This window comes from Pelobates fuscus, chromosome 3 (genome assembly GCF_036172605.1).
Source record: "Pelobates fuscus isolate aPelFus1 chromosome 3, aPelFus1.pri, whole genome shotgun sequence".
NCBI lineage: Eukaryota > Metazoa > Chordata > Amphibia > Anura > Pelobatidae > Pelobates > Pelobates fuscus.
The window spans coordinates 380,332,428-380,352,154 of NC_086319.1; the positions used below are offsets into that span (position 1 = coordinate 380,332,428).

At 38.7% G+C, this 19,727-nt stretch overlaps 1 protein-coding gene across 15 annotated transcripts in view; it reads left to right on the forward strand.

The window, feature by feature from the left end:
• Positions 1-19,727, forward strand: part of ELAVL3 (ELAV like RNA binding protein 3) — a 60,668-nt gene that overhangs the window by 37,825 nt on the left and 3,116 nt on the right. For 4 of the 15 annotated variants that reach the window (XM_063449528.1, XM_063449532.1, XM_063449530.1 and 1 more), the window contains exons 4-7: positions 9,827-9,980; positions 10,091-10,316; positions 11,717-11,740; positions 13,640-13,678. In XM_063449528.1, coding sequence (XP_063305598.1) covers positions 9,827-9,980; positions 10,091-10,316; positions 11,717-11,740; positions 13,640-13,678 — 443 coding nt within the window. Of the gene's footprint in view, positions 1-9,826; positions 9,981-10,090; positions 10,317-11,716; positions 11,741-13,639; positions 13,679-17,835; position 19,727 lie in introns of those variants that run through there. The other 11 variants (XM_063449533.1, XM_063449536.1, XM_063449535.1 and 8 more) reach the window with 4 other exon arrangements.

The following is a 19,727-nucleotide window of genomic DNA, read 5'->3' on the forward strand; positions in this document are numbered from 1 at the left end:
TAATGAACACACTGCACTGTATAATAATACTGAGTATCTATACACTGATAATGAACACACTGCGCTGTATAATAATACTGAGTATCTATACACTGATAATGAACACACTGTATAATAATACTGAGTATCTATACACTGATAATGAACACACTGTATAATAATACTGAGTATCTATACACTGATAATGAACACACTGCGCTGTATAATTATACTGAGTATCTATACACTGATAATGAACACTCTGCGCTGTATAATAATACTGAGTATCTATACACTGATAATGAACACGCTGCGCTGTATAATAATACTGAGTATCTATACACTGATAATGAACACGCTGCGCTGTATAATAATACTGAGTATCTATACACTGATAATGAACACACTGCACTGTATAATAATACTGAGTATCTATACACTGATAATGAACACACTGCGCTGTATAATAATACTGAGTATCTATACACTGATAATGAACACACTGCGCTGTATAATAATACTGAGTATCTATACACTGATAATGAACACACTGCGCTGTATAATAATACTGAGTATCTATACACTGATAATGAACACACTGCACTGTATAATAATACTGAGTATCTATACACTGATAATGAACACACTGCGCTGTATAATAATACTGAGTATCTATACACCGATAATTAACACACTGCACTGTATAATAATACTGAGTATCTATACACTGATAATGAACACGCTGCGCTGTATAGATACTGAGTATCTATACACTGATAATGAACACACTGCGCTGTATAATAATACTGAGTATCTATACACTGATCCTCTTCAACCTATAGTTCCTGTAAATTTTCTTGTAATTGTCCTATTTATAGTTAAATCCCCCCTCTCAAAATATTGTAAAGCGCTACGGAATCTGTTGGCGCTAAATAAATGCCAATAATAATAATAATAATTAGTAGTAATAGAACATGTTAGAATTGCTTTCCATAACCATACATGTAAGAACAGGTGACAATGACTGGTTCAGTGCTAAATCTCTATAACTTGGCTCGATGTTGAGGTGTGCTATACCTGGTGAACGCCGTATATTTTAGCAGAATCATTTTAGGAATGCAAATCGGGTGGGCTACATTGATTTTAACAGATTGTGCCCCTTACACACCGAAATCCTAAACCTCCCCCACTGACAGGAGCTAGAGTGACAGATGCCCTAAAAACCACATACACCCTCCAAGGGTCACTTCATAGCGGAGGCAGCAGGTCACTGGCAGAGAGAAGGGGGTATATTCTGTTTTGGTTTCTTTTGTTATATAAATGCATGCCCTTTGGGAAGAAGGATAAGAGGAATAGGATGGGCGGGGGGAACTTGAAACAAAAGCACTCAGCCATCTGTCCTCTCTATGGCTAATTATGGGGTATTTTCCCTGGAGAGTAAAAGTGGCAGAGGATAGGAAGGCAGCTGCTGTTATTAAATCCCAAATCAGGGTCACACAATGGAAAGTTAAAGGCTAAGGCGACTAAAAGACTAATGTGACCGAATCTCAGATTCTGGCCTAACAGGACTTTCCAGGGTCTATCCCTCTCATACAATCGTAAAGCTTACTATCTAACATCTATCACAAAGAGATAAATGGATTAATCTGAATAATCTGTTTAATTAAATGGTCAGTCCCCCTGGGGAGCACAGTGGCCTAATAACAGTGACATTTTAATGGGTTAGAGGCTAGCCCTAGTGGGGAGCACAGTGACTTAATGACGGTGACATATTTAATGGGTTAAAGGGCCAGCCTTCCAGGAGAATGCAGTGACCTAATGACAGTGACATATTTAATGGGTTAAAGGGCCAGCCTTCCTGGAGAGTTCAGTGACCTAATGACAGTGACATATTTAATGGGTTAAAGGGCCAGCCTTACTGGAGAGTTCAGTGACCTAATAATGGTGACATATTTAATGGTTTAAAGGTCCCGTCTCACTGGAGAGTGCAGTGACCTAATGACAGTAACTTGGAAAAAGGCTTAAAGGGACAGTCCAACTTGGTAAACAAACTGACCAATGACAGAGAAATGTTTAACTAGGAAAAGGGTCAGTTCGACTGGTGAGCACAGTGACATAATCACAGTGATGTTTGCTTGTTAAACAGTGATTTCCTTGAACCAGAAAACCTTTTTTTTTGTTTTTATTTAAACTAAAATGCCCAAATTGCAAACATACCCACAACCCACCTCTTACCCAAGCCTGGCTATTCTGGCCTATATGTAGCCATTTTTAATTGAATTGAATTTTTTTGTGTGTGAATTAAACATTTCCAGCAACTAATTTGGGGAGACAGTATTATAAAAAGACAAAAAAAAGATAAATACAGCCTCAAAGTGTGTATTGCTCGCAAGGCATCACTAAATCGAATTAAGAATTTGGCGACCAGAATTACTTTTTTTATTTTTATTTTTAAATGAATTGATTCTCACGCGTCTTTGTAATGGAAAATGCTGATTTAAGCTCAGTATCACTAGGTTGGAATGCTGCACAGGGATGGAATGCTGCATGACTCTATAATAGAGCAACGTATTGCGTGTGCAGGGAGAGAGCGTGCTGTGGGTTTGACTGCACAGTCCATTTATTTAATGGCACTGCACCTGCACTGCAGCTATTCTATATCAAGCAAGCATGCTTGACGTCCTTTATGATGATTTAACCCAGCCTCCCTGCCCCATCAGTCATTTCCTATGTATTGCAGCCGAATCACATCCTCTGAAACAAATGTAACTTATCATGCAAAAGAAATGCAGATCCTAGCTGGGTGGATGTTATTACGCTGCTATATAAAAGAATCATGACTCGAAAAAAATAATTTTTACTCATTCAAAAATATACATTCGTAGTGTTGTACGTTCATTTTAAGTTTTTTGTTTTTTTTATTATTAACTAGCTGAAAGTTCTCTATGAAATATAGTGTCTATCGCATTTCTGCATTAAAAAAAAAATTCTTATTTTTTTGTTAAGCATCGTTGGTAATAAATGGGTATTTCTAAAAATGCAATATCAGCAGATTTTCTGACTTCAGCGTGCATTTCGCCAGTGTTAGTGTGACTGGATAAACAAATTAATGTCAGGCTGTTTTTGTATAAAATGTAAAACAAGACCGCATTCCTATAAATGTTACGCTATAGCGTTTCTCTTGATAATGGGGTTTATTTATGAAGAAAGAAAAAAAAAGAAGAGAGAGAGATTGTGTGTGTGTGTGAGAGAGAGAGAGATCAGGATAATCAATAAAAAAAAAGAAGCTTGCTAATAGTAATAACATTATTTTATACTTTGTCTTCTCTTATAGAGAACTAGGAAAATAGTAGTGTTTGAGATTATTTTTTTTCTTTAATTTGTCTGATTTTATCTAAAATATGCTAAATAATTCCCACCGCCCAGCAGCAGCAATGACAGTCACACTATCATACATGGTGGGAAATGGCTGAAAGCCTTCACCCTCCTTATCCTCTGTCATGGCAGATATTCTGGGCCTGCGCTGTCTGTGGTGCTGAACCAAATCCTCTGTTGAAAATAGTGAGACATTTCTTGCAGGCAGTGTAGAGAAGGAGAGAAAGGCAGCAATTTCCTGTCATGTAACAGGACAATCTGGCTTTTGAGTCCCAGATGGGTGAGCAACAAACAATTCATACAATGTCCATGGGCTCCACGTTCGACAAGAAAAAACGATTCAATATGTATTTTTTCAGAATGATACAGCCCCTTGCAGTATTTTTTTTTTTAATTCTTTATTATTGTTGAGGCATGTGATTATAGGGGTACAGAAAAAAGAGAGGGAGACTTTCAAGAGTTGTACAGGATAGGGTCGTCATAACATATTGTCAAAGTCTCCTATGATTATCAACTTCATTTTATATATAGTAAAGTTTAGACAGTACGCTTTGTCTAGGCGCTCTACATTCATGCATGCTATGGCCAATAAAAGTGTATACATGCTTAGTTAAACATTATTTACAGTCATCACTAGTATTAAAGGCTTAAAACAGAAGGCATATATCATAGAACAGAGTTCAAAAGTCAGCATGTGGTTGTGGGGTAACCTCGGGCAGTCTCTGATAGGCACTCAACCCACTCCCGACCTCAGGATTCGCCGCGGCACAGCCAGCTGACCCTCCTTGTCCCAGCGATTCCATCTAGCACTGATGAAGCAGGATGGCTGCAGAAGTATGAGGCTAGGAGGTACAGGCAACTTGCGCGGGAGGTGATTCTGCTGGGCGCCCTGCCGAGGTGTGGATCGGTGCGTCGGGCCCCTGGGTGCAAACGTCGGCCTCTTGTTGCGGCCTGGAGAGAGGCTCTTTGCTGGGTTTCCCTGGTAGGTGGTAGCCGGTGGTAGCTGTGGGGTGTCGGTTTGTTTGTACCCGGTTGTTTTGCCATGGATTGTGGGCGTCTGGGCGCCGCTTGTTTTCCTGCTGGTTTTGTCGCACGTGGCGTCCGCCATTTTAGGTAGGGTGCCCAGGCCGCGGATCAGACTGCAGATGTTGCTGGGCCCGGGTTGCCGTGCTGCCTGCGGGGTCACAGGGTGGGGGCCGGCCCAGAGGGGGGGGGGAACAGGGCCAGGACCTCGCCAGTCCGGTCCTCTGGCCGGGCGCTGTCAGGCAGGATAGCGGGGCAGCGGGCGTCCGCCCCGCTCACCGCCGAAGAAGGCCCCATCTGGGGTGGCAGTTTCTCCCCCAGGGGACTGGAACTCGGAGAGTCAGCCTCTCCCTGGGTCCAGTGGTCCCAGCACACGGAGGGTCGGTGCTGTCGGTCTTCTATCCCAGGATAAACCATGTTTTTAGGGCTGAAATCGTTGGAAGGTGCAGGAGCTGAAGGTACTTGCGACCGTCCAGCTCGGCGGTCCGGCCCCGCCCCCCCACTTGCAGTATTTTTAATGCTGAAAACTGCAAAGTGTTTAAAATGTAACATAAAAGGCATGTAGACACATAAAGACATTGCGGCAATCACCACAATTTAGACAATGCTTTTATAAAAATAAACAAATTAAAAGAATAAAATTAGGAAAAAAATAGAAAAGAAACTCATATCAGAAGACTCATGCCTGTCTCTCTGTCTGCCTGCCTGCCTGTCTCTCTGACTTCCTGTCTGTCTCTCTGCCTTCCTGTATGTCTGTCTGTCTCTCTGTCTGCCCGCCTGCCTTCCTGTCTGTCTGTCTGTCTGCCTGCCTGCTTGTCTATCTCTTTGCCTTCCTGTCTATCTATCTGCCTTTCTGTCTGTCTGTCTATCTATCTATCTCCACCTACAATGCCCTCCACTAATATTGACACCCTTGGTAAATATGACCAAAGAAGGCTGTGAAAATCTGTGCTTATTTTTTAACCTTTTCATCTGTTGTTCAAAAAATACACACAAATACTCTGCTCTCATGGATATCAAACAATTGTAAACACGGCACAGGTTTATATATGTGTGGCACAGTTATTGGCACCCTTATGAATTCATATGAGAACATTCATTTGAAGTATATCCCCATTGATATTTTACCATTTTTTTTAGTACATCTGGGTGTCTAGGAACGGATAATTGTTCAACCACGACTTCATGTTTCACAGGGGAATAAATATGAGGTAACACATAGGCCAAATTCCCTTAGTTATTCATTACAATGGGTAGGACCAAGAAATATAGCTCTGATGTGCAGCTAAAGCTTGTTGTGCATCAGAAAATGGGAAGTGGCTATACAACGATATTGGCAATAATTAAGAAGTTTCAATCAACTGGAAATGTTGTGAATCAACCTGGAAGAGGACGATGATCTATATTGTCTCAACGCACTGTGAAGAGGATGGTTCAAGTGGCCAATAAATCTCCAAGGATCACAGCTGGAGAATTTCAAAGGTTAATTGCACATTGGGTCAGAAATTCTCCAAAACTACAATCTGATGTAACCTAATTGCGTAACATCATCACCACAAGCTGTTTGAAAGGGTGTCAAGGAAAAAGCCTCTATTCTCATCAAAAAACAACCTCAAGTCTTCAGTTTCCCAGACACTACTGAAACATCAAATGGGATGGGATCCTATGGTAAGATGAAACCAAAATGGAGCCTTTTGGCAATAAACACCAGAGGTGTGTTTGGCGCACACAGAGAGCTAGCCATATGGAAAAGTACCTCTTGCCCACGGTTAGATATGGTGGTGGCTCTTTATTGTTTTGGGACAGTTTTCTGCCAGAGGACCTATACATTTTATTAGGATACATGGCATCAGGGACTCCATCAAATATCAACAAATATTAAATGAACACCTGACTACTTCTGCCGGAAAGCTGAAAGTGGGCCGTGGTGGGCTCTTCCAGCAGGACAATGATCCAAAACATACATCAAAATCAACACAAACATGGTTTACTGACCACAAAATCAAAGTCTTGCCATGGCCATCCCAGTCCCCTTGACTTGAACCCCATAGAAAACCTGTGGGGTGAACTGAAGAGGAGAGTCCACCAGCATGGACCTCCAAATTTGGAGGATCGGGAGGGATTCTGTAGGGAGGAATGGTCTCAGATTCCTTGCCATGCATTCTCCAACCTCATTAAGCATTATAAGAGAAGACTCAGAGCTGTTATCTTGGCAAAGGGAGGTAGCACAAATAATTGACTAAAAGGGTGCCAATAATTGTCCCACACATATATTTAACAAAGTTTTTTTTAATTTTTTTTATTCTTTGATATCCATGAGTGCAGAGTATTTTGTGTGTTTTTTGAACAAAAGATCAAAAGGTTAAACAACAAATATTTTTTTTTTCACAGCCTTTTTGACTATATTTACCAAGGGTAACAATATTAGCGGAAGGCACTGTATTTATCAAGCATCCTGTCTGTCTGCCAATTCCCCAATGTAATGTAAATGGCGTATAATACTGTTGTACAAATGAGTTTTAATAGGATAAAGGAGCTGTTTTAAGTGGTGCTTTTGCATATTAATTTCTTCATTTGGGCTTACATGTTTTACCAGGAAGACAAATTCTGTAAAACTGGAAACTTAAGGCAGGATATAACGACTTTGGCTTCTTTAGTAGTATCTATAGGGAGTATCAGGCCTTAAAGGCTGCATTGAAAACCCTAAATAACTGTAATAATATTAGTGAAAATAATTAATTAATAGCTTAATAAAAGAGTTTGTTGCATCAGATGACATGTGACCTGCCTTAATGATGTGCGTTGAGGCTGCATAGGCTCATGGGAAATTCCCTAGAGAGGTCTGCACAATACACTGGCAGCGGATGCCCTGCGCATGATAAACAATCCATTATCCCCAGGGATAAACAAAAGAGCAGTTTAACCCCTTCACTGCCACACAGGAAATGGTTTCATATGTTATTATGATGTGAAGATTCTATCTTCACATTACTTTGCTTGACGATACTGTCCCTCTAACCAGGGATGTTTTAAACCCCTTTGTGAAGGATCATCATGATACAATGGGATTTGTTTAACCTCTTCTGATGAAGGTGTTAAGAAGTAGTGATTTTTTCTGCAACCCTCTACCTTATCCTTCAATTCTCAGGATTGTTAGTATTCTTTGCTTATCTCCTATATTTAGTAATCACGTGTTTTGCAGGTCTTTAAAAAAAAATAACGTGAAATGTATTAAATAAAAACGATTGTATTTACCTCTATCCTTGAACTCAGAGCCATCCTGTCAGTCATACCATTTGCACCTGTCAGTCAAATTAGACAAAGGGGTAGAACAGAGGTAGGCAACCTGCGGCACTAGTGCCGTGCACGGCACTCGAGGTGTCTTTGCACGGCACTCAAGGCTGCTAGAGCCAAACAGGCTCTGGCCTATCAGGAGTCCCAGTAAAACTTCAAATATCTGCTAATACGAAAAGATGGTAAAGGACAATCCTCAATTTAAGCATTGCAGCACATAGAGGAAATTATCTCAGATCACTTCCTCCAAGCACTTGTGAATGGGAATCCACAACGTAGTAGAGCAGCCTGCAGCTGCTGTTGCAGCCTCTGTCTTTGACCTGTACTCGGCCAGCCTGGTCCCCACTGGAACCCAGGGAAGCCAACCATACTGCTAGATATACACAGATATTGTGGATCAAACCAAGTGTTTATCTGAGTATCTGCTCCTTTCCAAATTGTTAAAATAAATGCGTGCACGTTGAAGTAAATTACACTGAGACACAAGTATCAGGTTAATAAAAAACTTCGGAATGTTTACTCAGGGGGCGGCAAGCCCCTTATAAAGGCAAAAATACATCATATGCAAAAATGTAGATAACAGAGAGAATACATCTCTAATTGGTTAAGTGTCTTATCTAATGCAAATCATACGAGGCGTGATGTCACCATCATCCCGGGATTTTACTCCGGATGTAGGCGCCATCTTGTTACACGAGGTAGTTAGTCGGTGGGAGCGGGTGCTCTAGCAGCCATTTTGAGTAGATATTGAATACAGGTATACACAGTAAATATACATTTTTACTATCACTAATTTACATTCATAACACAGAAATGAAGCATAACCCTCCCCTCATACAAATAATACGAACAGCGCACACACAAACATACACACAATCTGCACAAACGTAACCCGCTAACAATCCACATACATGCACACAAACCCCACATGCAGCCTCTCACATGCAATACCCCAAACAGCCCACACACACTACCAAACACACAATGTGACATATCCATCCACACACAATTCCACAAACAGCCCTCATACACAGCCCACATTCATATGTATCATAAACTACTAATGAACATATACAATATAATAGCTCATATACGCACAAATACAATGATGCAAAGCAACTGCAGTAAAAATAACACAAACAGAATACGGCAGCATACACACCTAAATTTAAAAAAATAGGACCGGCACGCTACGGGACATCACAATCCTATATCGGCACAGTGCTGCTAAAAGGTTGCCTACCCCTGGGGTAGAAACACAATGTTGCACTATGCAATGTATGCCTTCGCTATGCCAGGACTGAACTGGGTTGTGATTTCACTTACTTAATGTTTAATAAACATTTTAAAAGAAAATGAAGCATCACAGGACAAAAAAAAAATCATTAACACAATTGTAGGCGATTTTCAGTGTTATATTCTATAGTTTCATTTCCAGGAAAGTGACGGTGGATCTGAATCATCTACAAATGTGGATTCACTATAGAAATAGCAGTTCGAAATGTCAAGTATTATTATAGCAATGATGCAACAGTGCTATAGCCACAACAGTGCCTGTTAAAATGTTGGGCGTTGTTAGAGCAGGGTGGCCCTCTAGTGGACAATGGAGATTCTGTGCAGACTGTAAGACTGGAACCTGTTATCTCACTGTTACATTTTTGTTACTCAAGTGTCATTGTTCTTATTATTATCAATCAAACAATGACAATGAACGCCATTCAATTCTATACATAGTGCCGGTAACATTGACAATGTATAGATTAAATATTAGTTTAAACGTTAGTTTGGATTCAGGTAGCTGCTGTTGGCTAAGCACATTTCTGAGGGTTTATTCATTAAACCCCACATATTACTATAACCAAGTAGTGACTATATGTGGATTGGATAATTATTTCCCAAACCAGCAGGTTTTGCCTATGTTCTATAGTTTTCAGCCCCATCCATGTACTGCCACCATGCCAAGGGTGTGCTCCTGTGCAAGGGATTCTGGGAGTTAAAGGTCTCATCATATAATTTTGCACTTTACGTTTGTAATTGGTACCTTTTCTAAAATATGTTTCAAATCCCAGTTCATACAGTAGTAAATTTATGAATGTATGTGTTTTATATGTGTATAGAAGCTAATATGGTGATATTCTCTCTCCTGTTTACACAGGTATCATACGCCCGCCCCAGCTCAGCCTCTATACGAGATGCCAACCTGTACGTCAGCAGCCTCCCAAAAACCATGAACCAGAAAGAGATGGAACAGCTTTTCTCTCAATACGGGAGAATTATCACATCTCGTATACTGGTGGATCAAGTCACAGGTATATAATATACAGTATCCCTTCACTCACCCTGTAACATTTTATGACAATTGAAGTAATCATAAATTTTATTGTTGTGGCTCTACTGTTTTTTTTGTTGCCTTTTTTAGGTGTCTCCAGGGGTGTAGGTTTTATACGGTTTGATAAAAGGATAGAAGCAGAAGAGGCTATTAAGGGCCTGAATGGACAGAAGCCTCTTGGTGCCAGTGAACCAATTACAGTGAAATTTGCCAACAATCCCAGCCAGAAAACAGGACAGGCTCTGCTCACCCACCTGTACCAGACAACAGCCAGGAGGTACACAGGACCCCTGCACCATCAGACACAGAGATTCAGGTAAACAGATTTCCCCAGTAATCATTACTATCCCACAATCCATATGCCATTGTCTCTTACTATCCATGGACCATGCACGTCAAGCCATTTACATCAAAATAACGCTATTGTCTTTCACTTGGTATGCTCAAATCCACCCATCCATCTCCTGCATGCTGTCTGTAAATAATAATTCCTGTCTCCTGCTACTTTGTGTCTACTGCCAGTTACTGTCTATACCCCTCCTGTATTATTGCCCCCCCCCCCCCCATCCTATAATACAGCTATATCACCACCTGATACTCCCTATGTATCACCTGGATCCCATCCTGTAACTCCCTTCTATCTCCCATCTGGTATGACTGCCCATACCCCATCCATTTACATTTAGTATAATCCATCCTTTATCACTGGCTGTTTCCCAGTCTGGTCACTGTCTATATTATTGCCTATAGCCCCCTGTCCTGTTATTATTGCTGAACCCCCATTCTACATTACCACCTGTATCCTTCCTGAATTCCTCCTGTATATCTCCTATAATGTTACTGCTTACACCTCCTCCATATCATGCACTCGATCTACCTACATCTTACATTGCTCTCTATATCCCCTCGTACGTTACTCTCCATCCTTTACATCACTGTCTATAGCTTTTGAATCTGACTTCCCTTGTAGCCCCCTCTTGTATGACATAAACATATTGCATAAACCCACTATTGTCACTTCCCAGCTACCAATATTCTATTAAATTCTTGTCTATGCACCGCTATAATCCTACTCTCCATTACTTCATATTATATTACTGTCTATATTCCCATATCTACCCACACCGTGCATTACTACCGGTATTTACATCTAGCCTTTATATTTCCACCTTCGGAACCCCCATTTATCATTTCTATTTACAACCTATTGTTACGCTGCTTGTGTTACTCATGTGATTCCTGTTCTAAGCCATGCTTTACTGTCTACATTGCCTCTTCATTGTTGCTACTTATCTACTACTGCCTATACCCCCCTCCCCCATTCAGTTACCCCCACCCATTCTAAGTTTCTGCCTCTTTTTCTATTTAATTTTGATATTATCTACTCTAGATTATTTTTAGCTGTGTCGTACATACTGTTTGCCTACTCATGCTTGTACTTTTCACCAGTGCTTCTCAAATGCTGTCTCCAGCCATGAGGCTTGCTAGATAGTGCTAATCTTTTTCTCATCTCATTCCATCCTGTACATATCCGCCAACTGAATACGCCACCCATAGTACCGCTAGTTAAAATATAGAATTCAAAGAATGAACGCTTACATTGCCTTATTTGCTATTCAAGCATTGCTCACCTATAATACCCTTCTCTTAACTCCTACCGACATACTGCTTACCCTGTCCTCCTCTCCCTTCTTTGCCTACTCCTGCTGCCTGCAGCACCCCTTCGGCCTCCTATACAAGGTAAGGGCATATTTCACTGCCCCGTGATACATTTAGTGCTTGAATACCTAATTTCATAGTCTTTTTTTTTTATGTAAGAAAACTATATACATCTCTAACATAAAATTAGCTAAATATGTGGACCACAAAATGAATTGGGGATATTCAGGGTACCACCTCGAGGGTGGCTGTGAGTGCGTGACAAGAGTATGTGTTGCATGTCTATGTAAAGAGAGAGACTGTCATGAAATCTCTGACTTTTACCCAAAAATCACTGACTAATGACCATAACGAGGCATAACGAGGGTTACTTTTTAATGGTAAGATGGATTTCAGGAAACTTATGTGCATATCAGTATCTTTAGATGTGTGCGCACACGTGTGTGTAGATATATGTGTGTGTGTGTGTGTGTGTGTGTGTCTCAGTGATGGGACCCTCCTGCACCTCTGTAATTTGGCTGTTTCTGTTGTCTAGTACTAGAGAGACAAAGTTCATCTGTCTTTAACTTCACTTACCTGTGGGAAGATTGGGGTCTTTTTTGGGGGGGATACACAGAACCAATGATCCCCTTAAGACATTAATCTCCTACTCAAATGAACCATTCAAGTAATTATTTTAATGCTATTCAGACCATCAATGGATTGGTTGACGATGTATTGCATTGACATTTGATTGCCTAATTTCAGTATTGGGCCATGTGTAACTTTATTCACATGGGGTTTGGGTTTACTAAGGTTAAAGGGTTTATTTGCCTGTTTATTTTTGTATCCTCATTTCCTAGTTAAATTCCTAATTTGCTAATTTCCTTAATGGTTAAATACCTAAATAGAAACAATAAAACACAACTGTTAATGGATTAATCTCTCAATTAATACCTTTAAACACCCCTACAGCATGCTCTCCCTGAATCAATATAGCAGTGGTTTCCAAACCAGTCCTCAAGGCATGCCTACCAGCCCAGGATTTAGGCATTGCCCAGTTGTGTTAAGGTGTTTTTTTTTTCTTTTCTAAAAAAACTTTATAGACAAAACGGGGTAATCTCTTAATCATAGACTGGTAGGCGTGCCTTGAAGACAGGTGTGGAAACCACTGCATTATAGCATTGTAATTATTATATTTCACAAAATGGCACCCAATATGTTGTTGTCATTGTCATCATGTGAAAACTCTTAAAGTGAAACAGTGAAACCCTGTTCACTTAATCAATCTAACACTTTGCAGCAGTAATACTTACATTTAAAAGTACTAATACCATTAGATAAGTTATGTTTTAAATATATAAAAAAAAAAAACATTTCCTTTGCACACTGTACTTCCCGTGGTGTCTTAATATAGCACAGGAAGTACTCGTACGTGCAAGTGCAACAGGTGACGCTTCCCCCAGCTGGAGCAATTTGTAACTCGGTCATATTTTTCTAATATTTCCCATGAAATTTTTAAAAATAAATATACGAACATGTTAAATAAAAAAGAAAAAAATATATATGTGTATATATATATATATACAGACACATATCTATATTATATGCACCCTTTAAAAATTCTTTATTAGACCCTTTTTTTTAGTCTGTCTTTGTGTACTCATTATATGCATTATATGTACTTTATTTTATTTTTGTACCTTTAGTTTATTAACATCTGTGTGACAAACATGAAGGCAGTTGACCGTTATACAAATAGGAGATATACAAATGAGCTTAAATATAGTATTGACCGTGACTAGATTTACATAGGAGTAGACCCGACAGCTCTACAGACTGGTGGTGTTATTTATCACTATGTTTAATACCTTTTTGATGCAAGTTTCCTTCTACCAGCTAGAGTTTCTCCACGCGCCTTTCTAAGAGCAGTAATGTACCCCCTATCATTCCTGCGCGATTACTAACACTCCACTCCCTCTCCTGTCCCTTTTCTCGCAGGCTGGACTCTTTAATAAACATGGCGTATGGAGTTAAGAGGTAAATAAGAGCCCAATCCCTTCTGCCCCCAACTCTTTTCCCCTCCCCCTCCCCAGCGCAAGTCTTTAGTTTTTAAATGTGATTTAATGTACAGAGATGGGAAATAGCTGTTTATTTGAGGAGGGTTGTTTACCAAGCTGTGGTTGTGCCACTGGACAAATACTCTCATAATCAGATGCAAAATTTAAATTGAATTACTAATAATGTTTGAAGGGAGCGCTTGATATGGGTGAAATGGCAAACGACTTCTAAAATTGGCAGCCAAAATATTTTTACGTGTTTGGCTGCGATTTGATATTTTTGGGGTCAGCTTTTCAAATGATTTAATGTTTTAAATTTTTTAATTTTTTTTATTAATAAGATTTGAAAAACTAGATCATATATTTAAAATATACCTTTTTAAAATATATATTTTTAAAAAATATTTAAAATTAAAAAAAAAAATTAAAAATAATAAATCATTTGACAAGTTTATACAAAAATATTAAATCATTTGAGACCTTATCCAAAAAAATATTACATCAAGACCTTTGCTCTTTTGGCATAAGTTTTATAGGTCAGTTATCATTGATTACCCTTAAATCAATATTTACGGGAAACTCCATACTATGAGTTTTCCTATTTGTCCTCAGATGCTCTATGACTGTATAACATCCTCGATTTGTTGTGAGTCTCCAAGCCAAAACTCCCCAATCAGCGCAGTTCATCCTTAGACAATCTCACTCTGTGCTGAGTACTGTCTCAGAATGCTTCAACAATGCTCTCAACATGGACCTAAGGTCCAACATGCCCTAAGTGGGGACAGTCGGAAAGGCCAACACACCTCTTTTTGGAAAAGACTGCAGCTTTAGCAGGCAGATTTGACGCTCATCCCCCCTTTCTGGCCTGCCCACCTTTCCATCACATATCTCCCATTTTGGAGCATAGACTATTTCTGGTGACCGATATCAAACATCAGTTACCTAGTATAAATATTATATATTTTCATCGAATTATGACATTTCCTCTCTGGACATTAAATCACAGCTCCGCCCTGCCTTTTATCTAGATTGCTAGTATATATGTAGTTACGTGCTATTTTTTTATATATATTTTTTTGTCTGCTCTTGGATTCTTTTTAATGCGACCCTTCTTTTAATTTTTGGGGAGGTGCTTTGTTTAAATTTTTGTATTTTTTTTTTGTCTCTGTTGGCGTTTTTACTTTTCCTTTTGGTTGCAGTTGTAGGGTGTGAAATGTGTTTTTGTATGTGTAACACAGTGCGCAAAGTAAGACATCGGCATGTCTCACATAAACGACAGGCTTGAGAACAGTAAAACTATGACAGCAATCTGATTACTGTAATACGACAAGACAAAGAAGTAATATGTAAATGCAGACCTTGAATGACCAGCAGATAGGCTAGGCTGGTATGTGTGTGATATGTCGCAAACAATCAATAGACGCTCAGGACGGGAGACTAGGCAAGACCCTTTTGCTTGCGACAGTCCTAAAATACTATCATATTTAATACATATTTCTAATTCTCTACTGCTGCAAGTAGCCATTTTGCTTTTCAAGCAGACATCCTACAATGCAAAACTTTTTCAATGATAAGCAACAACAGTCTTTTTTTTTTTTTTTGACTTCTTGTTAAATACATTTTCAGATGACTACTATCCAGGCTATGAAACAAAATATTATTGATATCATGCATATAAAACTTTTCAAGTATTCCTGTCACAAAAAAATAAAAAACTAGTTCTCCTATAGCTCAAAAAATACTACTTGTTATCTCACCAGTAGTATTTAAGAAAACCAAGATGGTTGCTCACAGGAAATGTACTTTAAATATCTCAGGTGCTTGCAGGTAACTAAATGACTATGAAGGAGAATTAGACTTTGACTGTATTTTAACACAACAAATTTACTGCCTAGTGAAATGACCCAATGACTGACATTTTGAGTGGATGTTAGCAGTACAAATATAGCTCTGGCCACTAGTAAATTTCACTGGATTTTGAGCCGCTTTACTTGGTCTTGTGATAGTAGTAAAAGACGATACGTATTATATCATGAAAGCAAGTGTGAGGATTAATATGGCTGAAATATAAATGGGTCGCATGTTAAATACCTCACTGAAAAAAACCTCACACATGTATGTAAATTAGGGTAATCTCTTATTAGTCAGATTAAATATTTCAGTAAAAATAATAAAACAAGCTAATTTTTTGCATATAGTGTAGTTCAGATTTTTTTTTTTCTGATTATACATATTTACAGTGTTATTATTCCCTTAAGTAAAAATTGTCAGGAATTCAAAATGAATTTCAAATTTGCGGACAAAATATAAGAATTGGAGAATTTTTCTATTTCAGCTATTTTGACCTGAATTTTGAAATTTACCTTAAATCCCCAGCAAGATTGTCTTTAGTGAATTAACTCTGTTAAAAATCAAGTCTTAGTTAACTGTGTACGGATTGCCTTGTGAAACATAGGTGACATAAGTACAAATCTGTACAAAGTCCTCTACTTTCGCTAGTTTGCGTAAGCTGACTTTAAAGAGGATCTATTACATTAAAGATAAGAGAATTTTAAAATCTAGAACAGAAGAGTAACTAATCTTTAATTTACATTTCACATGTTTCATATCTCACCTTGGGTAAATCCTCCGTTTTTTGTCGGAGGATTTTCCCAAAATGAATGACAATTAAAGTAAACTCATCTTCGAACGCCTCTTTATTGAACTAACTGGGCAAAGTCACTAACACGCTTCTGGGGTCAGTCACCCTTTAAATCAGTGTGAGCTCCCAGTTCTCAAGGCTTTAAGGAACAAGGAGGAAAAAGGAATCATGGGAAAAGTAAGCAGATTTGCATAAAGAGCAGGACGTGAAATGTGAAATTAAATTATTCAAAATAAGGGCCACCAATTTTTTACCAATTACAGGAATTTTTAATTAAAGGCCAGGGTAGCAAAACTGTAAACTGCTGAGTTAGAAAATGTGAATTCTCCATTTAGTAAATAACCCTGTAAGTAAATGCAGTATTATGCCCCGTTAAGACCAAGAGAGGCATGTCTGAATTATAGTAATGTTGGCAGTCTATGTGGTGACCCATTATGTGCATTGTATTTGCTTTAAACAAACAGAATATATTGGTTAAACAAGACCTGAAAAAAGGTCACTTTTGTAGTCCTTTAATTTCAAAATGATTGCTATGCAAATAGTCTTCTAGAATGAATTTGACAGGTAAATATACTAACTAACCAGTATACTATCATAGCAACTATCATAGGAAGTGCCTAAGGATTTGACCGTAACATGTAAATTGTGAGATATATATTATACAACTTTACCAGATCTGCTATGGTTTGTTCTGGATACATATCACTTTTTCCTGTTGTGTAGCGGTACATGAATGATGCTATGCTCTATTTAGAAGAATTCATATACTGACAGATCATTTATAAATAAAGGCAGTTTCATAGGGATCCTATAAGTTAATGGCTTTCTCACAGCAGTCGCTGTAGCACCAGACATGATAAAAGTTATATGTTTCCATACCGAAAAACTGGTATCACTACACTTGTCATCCCAACTAAATTACAAAAACCATGTTCTTAAAGTGGAATGCAACTGTAAAAAGAATCAAAAGCGAATTAAAAAAAATTAAGAACCCTAGATTATTAAGGTTAGTGCCTTTTTAAAAGATGACCAGATAGCTATACCTGATGGTTGGGATGGGTTATTCCAAGCTGTGGATTTTCAGCATCAGTCTTTAGAACCAATTTCAGTAAAGTGTGCCTGATCAGTCATTTACAGCTAGACTTAATGTGTTCCATATACCGAGGAATGTCCCCAGTGCACGGCGGGTGTGATGTAATGGTCCAAGATTGAAAGATGGGCATGGGGATTTGTATACCGGGGTATAACTAGTGATTTATATACTGCCATATGCATTATGCAACCCTCTCCTTTCCACCTCACTTACCTGACCTTTGCACCAGCCTCCCCTTCCTCCAGTACTTTCTAATGTCTACGTCTACTCTGCTTTTTCCCTCCTTTCTCTCTCCCTCCCCATCACCCCAACCCTTCTTTCCTTCCCTCTCTCCAACATCACTTAAATGTCTTCTTTGAAAACTACATGGTTCTTTTTTCTTCTTTTTTCTCTATTTCCTTAGTTCTCCATTTCAAATTTCACCAGGAACTCTTTCTTACCCTCAATGTGAAAGACCACCTCTTTTCTTCATCTTAGAGTCTTAATAGAAAGAAGATAAGAGCTTATTAGCACATCCACTTGACCAATTTTACTGTCTATTTTAAGCCCCCTGCTATAATAAAATAAGTTATACCAATCAGGGCCTGCATTTACATTCCAAGTGCTAAAATTCTACCTGCGCCTCTCTAAGAAATACTAGCCATTTGCGTACTGATCTATCGTTGGATTATATTTTGGGGAAAACTAGGCCATATTAACACTTGCTTAAATATTAACGTCATTAAATCTTTTGGTAGAACATGACCCTTGGGCATGCCCACTCGTGGTCTTCAAAACATATTGTTATATCAAAAACTGCCTCATACGAAGTGTGCTAGAAAAGTAAGATGGATTCTACAAATCTTGGTAACTCTTGTTAATATTATATATATGTATCAAGAAATCTGATCTGTGTAAAATAGTCCCATTAAAGACATCATATTAAAGATTATTCAGGCCTGTTTATTGTGTGTTTTGAGGTAGTTTCCCATTAATTTAAAATGAATTGATTATATACTGGCCTCTCCTTACACCCTCTACATTTCTTACTATTTGATTCTAATTTTGCATTGTCTGTGTCACGGACATATTAAAATAAATCAAAACATGGGTTTGATAAAAGCCAAAAAATTTATAGAAATTCTCACTTTTAGTACAGTGATCCCTATTGTCATTTCACATGATCTTATTCTCAATCCGATATTTAGTTTTCATCTTCATTTCTTCTAAAAGAAGAGACGAACATGACGAGTCTTCATATCCTCATTACAGTTGGTGGGTTACTTGTTGCCGTAGACATGACTGGTAGCTAAACTGGGACATACTTGACCTTTTTTGATGTGTACTGCCGCTGGCTTGCAGTACATTAAGCCACGTCTTGCGTAAACTAAATAAGGCCCCACCACCAAAGTGGTGTGAAAAGAATGGGATGACTACTGCATGGAAGAAGCTTTGGTCACAAGGTTAAAAGGCATTTCTGACCCAATGCACACCATATTCTACATATCTAATGGAAGGGCCCACTTTGTCTTCAGTGGCACTCAGCATGACATCTCAGTTAGTGGAGTGGTACACAAAGAGGTAGATAAAAAGAGATCTGTTGTAACAGGAGCACCAGTATCTGTCCTCTGGGTTCCTTCATCCCTTCTTATTTACCCTGTATGCAAAATAGTTAAATATAAGGTCACCGGGAAGCCTATCTCAATTTCAATCTCTGCATATGCCCACTGATTTTTTTTTATAGATTGTATTAATTTTGAAGGCTTGAATTTATTCCAAATTAAAAAATACAAAATAAACAAAACCTATAACTGTAGATTACTCATACAGAATGAATCTAGAAGTACTCTCTGCTTCATAGGTCACAGAATATGGCCATTGCTGTGCTTGTTGTACCATTGGTTCTGTCTACTGGTATTTTCCACTGTGTCCTCATTCCTTTCCTTCCCACAAGGATTTCATCCTTATACTTCTGCTATAACTTCCACATTCTCATGTACTGTCTCCTCACAGAGATATCTTATGCCTACACCTGGTCTAGTAGACTATTCTTTCATCGTCCATTTTTCTCTCCAAATTACAAATGTCTTCCTCATACGGAATGCCCTTTCCTCATCCACCCTTCCAGTTCTTCTCCCTGTTTTCTGTACAATTCATCCACTATTTCTGTTATCGTATACACATCCATTTCTCATCGCATCTGGTTTCCTTACCACCTCTGATAAACCTCTAGTCCCTCAATGTATCTCTTTCCCTCATTCCTTCTCCCCATCTTCCTCTCCTGCTTTCCTCTCTCATAGACCTCTTCCTTACACC